Consider the following 11,500-nt stretch of genomic DNA (forward strand, 5'->3'; position numbering starts at 1 on the left):
TTACCTTTTTGGTGCTGGCTTTTCCTTGCATCCTCAGTGCTAAGAAATAGTGCTGTGCCTATCAGCATCTTACACCAGTGTTGGGCTGTTTAATATATCACTTTTAGCTGCTTCTATAATCATGGAATCATAGCAGCAATGGGGAAAAAAATGAAGCCTTGTCTAACTAAGTCAGAAATAGAAAACAAAAGAGAAAGGAAATAAAGATAATAAGTAATGGGTAGGGACCTACCAAATACAGTTTCATGGATTCTGAGTCTTTGCCCAGGTCTTAGCTGAAGCTGATGGAGGTATCAGTGTCATTTAGGTCCATATCTCTGGCATTATCTGAACAGGACATTTCTGGCCAATAAGGGTACTTTTATATGTGCTCTTACACGTTCTGATTAGAATGCATTGGAGAAGACTTGATTAATCTGCTGTAGTGCTCTAATCAGAATGCTCCAGCATGCTGCAGTGTCTCATGTATTCAGTGTCCTGCATTTTAAAATGGTGGCAGAGGCGCTTTAACTAAAGCTCGTAGAATGAGCTTTAGTTAAAGCACCCCCATTGCCATTTTGAAATCCAGGATGCTGAACACTTGAGACTGCAGCATTTTAATTAGAATGGTTCCTGAGATCCGCCCTAATTAAAACAACCCCCACCCTGAAGCACGTGTATAGGCACCCTAAAAGCCCAGTAGTGTCATGGTGGATTCCACAGTCCCCAGAATCTATTCTCTAAGTTCCTCCCTCCCAAGCCTTCAGTACCAAACCTCAGTAGTAATGTTCAGGTAACAGCGGCATTTATAGAGATGGCAAACAAGATAGGTGTGTGGTTAAGGCACAACCCTAGGATTCACAGGACCTGGGTTCTAGTCTCTGCTCTGCCCCAAGCTTCCTGTGAGTCTTATGTCAATCCATTTAAGCATTCTGAGCCTCAATTTCCTCATCTGGAAAATGGAATAATGATATTTACCTACTTTACCACATTGTCAGGATGCTCAATTAATGGTTGTGCTAAGCTCCCCGCAGGTGGAAAGTTTTGAATAAGTGCACAATAACATGCATGATTATTATGTTTGCCAGGAATGTTATTGAGGATCCATTGTGACATCACCCTCACAGCACATATGCACAATACAGGGAATGCTGGCTAATCAGGTTATTCACCCAGGCAAAAATAAAGGCATGTTTATGTTTTACAGTAAATAAATTGTTTTATCTAGAAACACTGTTGTGAAGAAGAGGAAACAAGGAAGATACTTACTGAGAACTAGCAGGAGCTGGTGAAGGAGAGGAGTCCCCTGGGAGCCACGATTCTGCAGCAGCTGCTCTGTGAGGCTAGAGCAGCCCTGAAGGGAGAAAAAGGAACATGGAAAAGTGGAAGTGAGGGAGTGTGGGGAGTGCAGTGAGCTGAGGAGTGGAGATTTGTGTCCCAAGACCCAGGAGGATGAGTGGGACAGCCTCAACGGTGGAGAACCAGTGGCCAGCTGGCTGCGGAGCTCTGAAGAGCTCAGTTAAGCTGGGAGATGCCGGCTGGAGCGGGGTAAACTGCTGCAGTGAAAGGGCCAGCCAGAAAGAGAGTGGGTGAGCCCTGTTATAAGGTTACTGATCTTGTTACCCTTTTTTCTTTTTGTTAGTTTAGTCTGCCACACCTTCGCCTCTACAGGCCAGCAGCGTGCTGCATCAAGTAGCCAGCAACCCTACCTGATGAACATAAAGGGGAAAATCCCTTGACTGGGACCAAGGGCAGAGCAGGGACATCAGCCCAGGCGGGCTTTATTTCTTTTTCATTGCGTTATTTCTTTGATGCGATTGCTCTGTTAGAGGGCTTAACCCTTGAGAGATACCAACCATAGTACTCACCTGGGACTGAAGAAGTAGTCCGGTAATCCACATTGCTTCTATTCCATCGAGATGGTTGTCGAGACATGCATGAGCCTAAAATAGAAAAAAAAATTTGCAAGCTAAGACCAATGCAAATGAATGGCAGCGTAACATCTGGGTGGTGCTAGGCTGGGGCGTGGGGGAGGTCGGAGCTCCAGAAGAAACCTACATTGAGATATCATTGCCCAGTGGCATTAGAATTACCACCTCTCAATTGAGATCGTCTTTAAAGATCAAGATGTGTCAGGCGAGAGTCGGGACTATGACTACAGCATACAGGCCAGTGATCATGATACTGATGGTCAGGATTGAGAAAGTCCTTGGTTGCAGTGCACACAACTTTAACTGAGCCTAGATCTTACAACTGTCCTTTCCCCAAAATTAAAGCCTGGTAACAATCAGTTGATTATTGGTCCCAGCCTCCACACCAAACTGGACTCTTGAAACTGACCAAGAATGGAATACATCAGAGGAGTCCTTGGCAGATGTTACGGCAGGGTGACATCTCTGTGGAGAAGTCTGATGATAGCTAAATGTGCATTACTTAATATGAACTGGACATATTTCTTTCACAAAAAATTCTAACTTTGCTGCTATATGATTGTACTTTAACATGCACATTAGACGCACACATTTCATGTGCAATTGACACATCCCAAGTGCCCTATGCAACAAAGCCCACAAACTATCATTTTGGCCTCTGGCATGTGATTGCACCAACCTCAACCCATTTAGACTTCCTTACATGCTCTTCTCTATCCATCACACTAAGCTTAAGTGAGTACAAGTTTTATGTCAGTTAGTGTGACTTTAAGGACCACAAACTCTTTTGTTTTATTACTTATGTAATCCCATTGAAGTACATGGGTTTTCAAGAGGCACAATCAGACAAACATTTCATTCTAAGAAATAAAATATGACCAAGTAACCCTAAGGTTGTAGTTAGGGAATTTAAAAGGGATCATAAGTAGGAAGGAAATAAAGTTAATGGTATATGCTGTGTGAACGGGCATAATTTAGACCCATTCTTGACTTGCATCAACTAAACTGTTTCTAAGTAAAAGAACTATAAAGTTTAATATCTGTTACTGAATTAAATTAAACCAAACTTATAGTAGAGAAGCTAGATTAAAATGTTTGCAAATATGTTTTGATTTTTTCTGTGGCTTATATGTGGGTTTTTGGAAAAATATCATAAATTTCAGCCAAAACAACTGAAAATTTTCACAAAATATACCTGCATTTTTTAACCAGCTTTGGATACCTGATTTAAATATGCCTATAAATCAAGGTGGTACTGTTTTAAATAAGTTGATTTAGAAATCCATTTAAATTGGTGCAATTGCCTTGTATAGTCTTTGCCTAGACTTGCTTCTGATTGTAAGCCCCAGTCCATATATGGGAAGTTGATATTTGTAATGTTTTTCGAGGTCATATTGCTTACTGTCAGCTCCCTGATGAAAACAATATTTGTTTTAACCCTTTAAATAATTCTGGTCCTATTTTTCAAATTACTTGGGAGTAAATATTTAAGAAATGGGACATACTAAGCCCAACGTTAATAATAATTAAATATACATAAGATTCAGTATTCCAGTGACCATATGGATGTGTGTAATATACATATTGCATACACACACCTCTACTACTAATATACAAAGAAAATCTAATTATTTATATTATTTGATACTACAGAAGAATGGTAAGGCCAACAGGAGACCAACTTGGCTAGACAGCAAGCTTTTTTAAAGAGCGGGAACAAATATGAATCCTGCAAAAAGTTGAAATTTGGTAATATTACTATGGAAGAATATAAGGTCATTGCATGGGTGTACAAGGATAAAATTTGGGAGATAAAGGCATGATCTCAGATACAACTGGCAAGGGACATAAAAGGCAATAAAAAGGGATTAATTCTATAAGTATGTAAAAAATAAGAGGATGACCAAAGATACTATAGGTTCCTTATGGAATGCAGAAGGCAATTTAGTTATGGATGATGCAGAGAAGCTAAAGCATTTATTTATTTTACTTCAGTCTTTACAAAAAAGGCAGCTACCAGAAGATGAGTGCAGTTGGAAGTAAAGATAGGGAAGGAGTCAAACAGCCTAGAGTAATGACAGAATGGCTTAGGGAGTACTTAAAGAAGCTAGATACTTTTAAGTCAGCAGGGTTAGATGGACTGTACCATAGGGCACTGAAGGAATTGGCTGAGGTAATTTCAGAGCCATTAGCTTTGAGAACTTGTGGAAGCTGGGTGAAATCCCAGATGACTGGAAAAGGACAAATATAGTGCCCATCTTTAAGAAAAAGGAGTATGCAGGGGACTGCAGACCAGTCAGCCTGACCTTGATACTTGGAAAGATTGCAGAGCAGGTCTTCAAAGAATAAACTGTGAAGCATCTAGAGGAGAACAAGGTGACCAGGAACAGCCAGCATGGATAACCAAGAGCAAGTCATGCCTGACCAACCAAATTTCCTTCTATGATAAGGTCACAGGCTCTGAGAATGGGGAGAGAGCATTGGATATGACATACCTTGACTTTAGCAAGGCTTTTGGACATCATCTCCCACAACATTCTCATTAACAAGCTATGGAAATACTAACTAGACAAAAGTACCGTAAAGGTGGATACACAACTGATTGGATCATCATGCTCAATCAGTGGCTCAATGTCTAGTTTGGAGAAGGTACCAAGTGGGGTTCCTCAGGGGTCTGGTCCTGGGTTTTGGCATTGTTTAATACCTTTGTTAATGATTTGGACAATGGGATTGAGTGCACACCTAGCAAATTTGTGGATGACGTCAAGTTGGGTGGAGATGTAGACATTCTGGAGGGTAGGGCTTGGATCCAGAGTGACCTGGATAGACTGGAAAAACAGTCTACAATCAACCAAATGAAATTCAACAAGTTCTGCACTTGGGATGGAATACCTGCATGTACAAATACAGACTGGGGAATGACTGGCTAAGCTACAGTACTGCAGAGAAATATCTGGGACTTACAGTAGACCATAAGTTGAATATGAGCCAAAAGTGTGCTCTTGTTGCAGAAAAGACCAAGAGTATTCTAAGTTGCATTAATAGGAGTGTCACTTCAAAATCAAGGGAAGTGATTCTTTTGCCCTATTCAGCACTGGTGATGTCCCACCTAGAGTACTGTGTTCCAACACTTCAAGAAAGATGTGGACAGACTGGAAAGAGGCCAGTAGAGAGTAACAAAAATGGTTAGAGGCCTGGGAATCAAGACTTATGAGGAAAGGTTGATAGAGCTATTATTTAGTATTGAGAAGAGAAGACTGAGGGACAATTTGATAACAGAATTCAAATACCTGAGAGGGCAATTAGAATAGAGATGAGCTGTTTTCTGCGATCATAAGGGACAAAACGAGGAGCAATGGATTTAAGCTGAAGCAGGAGAAATTGTGGTTGTAGATTAGGAGGAACTTTCTTATTATGAGGCTAGTCAAGCATTGGAACAGGCTGCCTAGAGAAGGCTGCTGTAGAATCTTCATCCCTGAAAATTTTCAAGAGCAGGCTGGACAGGTACTTGGTTAGGATAGTTTATTCAAGGATGATCCTGCCTTGAGTAGGGGGCTGGATTAGATGACCTAATGAGGCCCCTTCTAGCCCTGCTTTCCTATGATTCTGTGATCTCCTACCGACCCAAATTCTTTTTTTAAGAATGGAGGTGGTAATTAATTTCAGAAACCAATTTACTAGCTTCTTTTTTCCACTAAGTTAATTTGCATTTCATTAGTGTAAAATAACCACAGATAGGCATTATTACCCTGAAACCTGCATGCAATTACAGTATTACATAGCAAGAGTAATCACATCAGTCTGTTTCCTTTCACTCCTATAACTGCTGGGACAGTTATAAATAGAAGTAAATGGATCTCTGCCATATTACACAAACTGTAAATTTAGGCCATTAGGGTCTGACCAACATTTCATAAATTAAAAAAAAATATCTGTATGTCCAAAAATTTGATACAAGTCATGTCCCAAACAATCATAACTGACTGACAGGCCACAACAGGTCACCCTTCCATTTAAAAAGGCAATTAAATGGAACTTAAATGTCTTACAAAGTATAAATTAGCAAGTACAAAACTCTAATCACTTAGCACCTAACAACATGGATATTACCTTTGTGGTTTATTCCACATATGAATTATAAAGCAAAGAGCACTAACATTTCAATTATCAAGCTACTCACACATTATGAAACCCTGACAAGTTTTTCATACTAACACATATTAAACCATATTTTCCTACTGAAATTAGAAGACATTTGAAGTAGATTTTTTGAGACAAGCTGCTCACTATTAGCAGTAATAATATAAAACCACTCCATCATCTTTGATGAAGCTTGGCTGATTTACGTGAGTTGAGTATCTGTTGCTTTTTGTATATTGCCTTATTTCTTTAATTTTCAATAACTAGATTTTAGTAACTCTAATGTTCATATTACATTGCAAATTTCACTTTAAATTGAAAATGTTGGCAACATATTCCCCCTGCCTTTTTTTAAAAAGTAGATATCAAAGGGGGCACTTGAAGCCAAGAGGATCATGGGAACATATAAGCTGTATTTGGCACTTGGAACTCTACTTTTCCCTGTTGCTGTCCAAATCATATGACTCCTTTGGTGCCTCTTTCTACTGTTCTACAGAGCTGGGCTTTGTTTGACCACATGACTTGAACAGTCCTGCTGGCCTCTGCAGTCCTTTAAACATGCTTCCCCTCAGCTCTGATGCTCTGGCTTCATATGGTGCTGTGTCCATTGAATAAAGAGAACAAAGGATGGTAAGCACGTCAAACTGTATGTGCCCCCTTGCAGAACTTCAGGCTGCAGATGACTGAAAGGTCCAAGAACTTGTGGTTCTCAGAATTTAGGCTGGACTTGCAGCTTCCTGGAACACCTAAATACCCTGTATCTTTTATTAGACCAACTAAAATAGTTGGAAAAATTCTGCTTTGTGAGTTTTTGGGTACAAAAACCCTTCTACAGGCAGAGGAAGCATCCACAGTTGTTTTGTGTTCTTCCTCTGCCTGAAGATAGGCGTTTGTACCTGAAAGCTTGTAAAGAAGAATTTTTCTAACTATTTTAGTTTAATAAAAGATATCAGATTTGCCCAAAGAACCTTGTCTGTTTATGCCCTTAGAGAAACACAGCTACAACCAACACCCCTAAAATATGCTGTGGAACTCTGCATCTCCACAGGACATTTCCCAGCTGTTGTTCTCTTCCTATCAGTTTTCCTTGTCATGAAGAGTTAAGGACTTTCTCACAGTTCCTGGCAATCTTGTTGACCTCTTCAACTTCTGCCTGCACACAAAGGTGTACACACATTACTCCTTTTCTCCACTAAAATGTATGGGAACAGAGCTCAATAGGACTCTGTGGGCCTATAAGGTATGCAGAGCTTAAAGTCTGTGCATTAGTCACAACTCTTCCCTCTCTCCTAAGGTAGTCACTGGTTCATAAATGCATTACAGGGCCTATAGTAATTATGTTTATCACAGGGAGCATGAACAGAGGAGTCAAGCAAGGATATGTGATTGTACCAACAATCTTTCCCATCTCTATCACACTTATTCCACATCTCATTGCTGATAGACTTCCATCTGGAGTCAGCATCCAGTATTGCAAGGTTGGGAATCTCTTTAACATCAACTGGTTACATTCCAAATTCAAGAAAACCAACACTTCCATTACTGATCTTCAATATGCTGACAATTGTGTCATGAGTCCACTCAACTGAACAGCTCTAGGTCACTCCTGATTGCTTCTGCAAAGTGTATGAAATGCTTAGACTCACTCAACTTCATGAAAACCAAGATACTTTATCAATCCACCCCAAACCAAGCACCTGTTCCTCCACATATTAAAATCAGAAAGCTATTCCTGGAGAATGCTAACCATTCCCCCTACCTGAGTAGTCACCTTTCCCAAAAACATAAACAATGATAATCAAAATCAGATAAAATCTGCCAATGCTGCTTTTGGATGTCTTCAAAATCATGTTTTTGATGATCATGACATCACAACCTAAACAAAACTTGTAATCTACCAAGCTGTTGTCATTCCTACTCTGTTGTATGGGTGTGAAACTTGGATGACCTACCAGAAACACCTGAAAGCTTTGGAACATTTCAATCAGCAATGACTTCAGAAAAACCTCCATATCAATTGGAAGGACAGAAGAACAAATGCCAGTGTTCTGACTCAAGCAACCACCATCAGCATTAAAGTTACATGTATATGGCACCAGCTCCATTGGGCAGGACATGTCATAAGGATGTCCAACAAGTGGCTCTCAAAACAGGCCCCACACTTCCAAGTCGTCAATGGTCACTACTCTAGAGGTAGGCAAAGAACAGATCCAAGCACATCTTGAAGGCCAGATTGAAGAAACATGATACTAACATCAATACTTGGGAGACTCAAGCATTGAATTGTCTCCAGTGGTGCCATGATGTACATCAATCATTTTGAGCAAACTGACCTCACTGTGAAAGTGGATAGACAAGAAAGACAAAGGGAAAAAGCTGTGACCTGATATCAACAGGATCCAGCCCTTCCTCCCAGAACTATTTGCCACGTCTTCAGTCAAATATGTGGATCTCAGATTGGTTGCCTCTGGCATCTCTGGACTCACCGATGACTTCTCTATTTACTGGAATGCTGTCATCCCTGTACTAAGGGACTGCCAATGCTGAACAGGGGAAGGGAACTTGAGGGAGAAAAAGGAATCTAGTAGGCAAAGAACACTGACTTAGAGGGGGAAAAGTGTTGTTTTGCAGCTTCATTTTATGCCACCTTATGTTCCTTTTAGCAACAAGTTAAGTACAGCTTAGGTGAAATGTCCGTTGGTGGCTGTATTGGTTTGGGTCACATGTGCAGAGGTAGCTGAGTTTAGTGCTACAGGAGCAGATGATAGCAGATTTGGACTGAGGCTGCTGCACTACGCAAAACCTACAAGCAAATTTCTTGGCTAGCTGCTTTAAGGTCTTCTGTAGGAACAAAAATGGAAGGCAGGTATCTTCCAAGAAGCTGTACACTGCTTCACCTACATCTCCATAAGCAAAACCATTGGGAACAATGGCTATTTTTCTCATTTCTGCAATTTACTGGGGCCTAGTCTACAGTCCCTTGGGGGCTCTGCATTGGCAAACAGTGGTTTAGTATTCCCATAATGCCCATAGCTCCTTTTCCCCTGGGCCTTAGGGAGCTGCCCTACCTAAACCAGCATTTATCCCACTTTCTTTAGCAGACTTAGAACTTGCTTAGGTTAGCTCTGGGCCTGTAGTCCTGTGGCAGAGCACTGTTTGTGCCTGCCACTTTTAAGGGCCTGGAGCTGGCAGCTGCCAGGTGCCTGATAAGGGCAGCCATTTTGAATCTGGGGCTGCCCATATAAACAGGGCACTTTTGCTGCTGGAGGCCAGGCAACATTGCCTGGCCGCAGGGCTGCTGGTATCATCTGGAGGTAAGGGAGGAGCTGTAGGGGATGGTCAGGAGGCTCCTGGTCCTAGGCATGACCTAAAACTGCACCCTACCGGGAGTGTGTGGCCTGGTGGGGCTCTCAGTGGCACGGGAGCCCCCAGGAAATGCCAGGCCAGTTACCACCCCAGTGAAAGGTGGGTCAGGGTGCCTTAACCCCTAGCCCCCACAACCGGGTGGGTTACCCCTTTGTAGGGTCTGGAGGGTGGACCCCCAGAGAAAGAGAGTGAGGTCATAAGACTCGCGCCTGTCTGGACTTCCCCTGACTGGTCCATGCTGGGGCCAGGACTGGAAGGGCCAGGGGCCCACTGCGAGGGATGCCCAGAGCTGAGGGCCTGGGGCTCCGACTCGCCTGGAGGTGGGCCAGGGCCAGTAGCCAAAGGTCTCAGGGGGACCACACGCGAAGAGGAAGCAGTTCGGGGAGCGATGCTGCCCAGGATGAAGGCGGGTTAGGCCGCCAGAATGGAGGGATCATAGAGGGGTTCAACACTAGGATTATGGGGCCCAGCGTGGGGCTGGTGATTGTGAGAACATCTGGATGCCATCTGTGAGGCGTGGGCTGCGGTATAGGGGAGGAATGGAGCCGCAGATCTTGCCCCCTGGCATCGGGGCAAGAAATGGGCAGCCTCCTGCTTAATTGACATCTATTAATTAATTACCAACAAGGCATGGTGGGCAAGAAGGCAGGCGGTTAGCCCAGAAACAGTTGGGCGGGTCACAGTGAGATCGGCCCCAAGAAGGCTCCCTGTTACAAGTACCTAGGGACATGATACCATGCATCACATGGGTGCTCTGTTATCTCAAGTTCCACTACAGTGCAAACTGGGCTGGGAGACAGGAATCCGCCTGGAGAATCTGTCTGAGAATGAGTTGCCTGGGTTGATTTCTTGGAGGGCAGCTATTAGTAATCTGCAAATCCTTCCTTTAGCACAGAAGTTCTAAACTTTTTAGACTCAAGGCGCCCCTCAGAAAATGCCAGCTCTTAGTTTTCACTTGTTTTGACTGCAGAAAAATAAAAGAACTCAGAAAGACCACAACAGGTCAGAATGTTTCTGACACTACGGATTCCTATTTGGAATCTCCGGGTTTGCCCTGCGAATCATGTTTGCACACCTAACAGTGCTAACATTGTGTGGTACCCCACAACACCATTGAGAGGTACTCAAGGCACCCCAGGGTGCTGCAGCACCTTGATTAATAATCACTGCTTTAGTATATCAAATGCTTTCTCATTTTTGTCCTTGCATCCAAACTGGGGCATTTTCTTCCTCCTTATATTAATCAGAAAAGTGGTAATAGAGCTCACTAGTGATCTTACTGTAGGTTATAATCAGAGATCCTGGTTTTCTTGGTTTAAAAATCACAGATTCTCCGATAAAAGCCACAAATTCTTTGATTAAAAACCCCAAGATCCATGTTTTTCTGTGATTTAAAATGAAACACCACTATATAGGTATCAGTTGAGCACAATGGGCATTTTTACACATTTAAGTGCCATAGTGCTGGGCGCTTTGACAAGTGCCCAGCACTGCACTGCACGTAGTTGTATAAGTGGTGAAATGCACATCAGTGCTGAGAAAATGGCAGTGGTGCGTTTTTTTTAACTAAAACACATCCGAGGTGCTTTAGTTCAAAAGAGCACTGCTGCCATTTTCTGTGCGCTCATATGCATTTCACCACTTATACAACTGCACACAGTGCAGCACAGTTTGCCTCAGCTCACATGCAGAGCAGACTTGATTAATCGAGTCCGAAGCAGTAGATCTCCGGCGCATCACGAGACAAAAAATTGTGTGTATAAATGCCAAAGTTTTATTGAGATATTTCCAATTTTAAAGTAATTTTGAAGCCTACCAGTGCCTCAGTCACTGTAATAAAATACATTCTAAATACCTAGAAATTTTGATGTTTGACTTTGGGTTTTTTATCATGGAAAATCGGGGTTCCGGTTGCCCACTTTGCTCATCAGGACGCGGGTCCAGCTGTGGCTGTCCTGTTTCTGCTTTGTGGTGCTGAGCAGCACTAATATGCCTGTGCTCTGCCCAAGTCATTGCCCCTCACTCCCCACCCACAGCCCTCCCCAGCCCTGCCAGAGAGGGCCTCCAGCTGCCAGGGCTACAGG

At 42.6% G+C, this 11,500-nt stretch overlaps 1 protein-coding gene across 1 annotated transcript in view; it reads right to left on the bottom strand.

Annotated features, from left to right (window-relative positions):
* The window catches only part of LOC102375328 (putative ferric-chelate reductase 1), a 71,570-nt gene continuing 60,070 nt past the window's right edge, over positions 1-11,500 (bottom strand). The window contains 4 exon segments of the mRNA XM_025197351.1: positions 1-152; positions 155-166; positions 1,249-1,333; positions 1,848-1,922. Of these exon segments, the coding sequence (XP_025053136.1) occupies positions 70-152; positions 155-166; positions 1,249-1,333; positions 1,848-1,922 (255 nt within the window). The 3' untranslated portion in view covers positions 1-69.

This window comes from Alligator sinensis, unplaced genomic scaffold (assembly GCF_000455745.1).
Source record: "Alligator sinensis unplaced genomic scaffold, ASM45574v1 scaffold647_2, whole genome shotgun sequence".
Taxonomy (NCBI): Eukaryota; Metazoa; Chordata; order Crocodylia; family Alligatoridae; genus Alligator; species Alligator sinensis.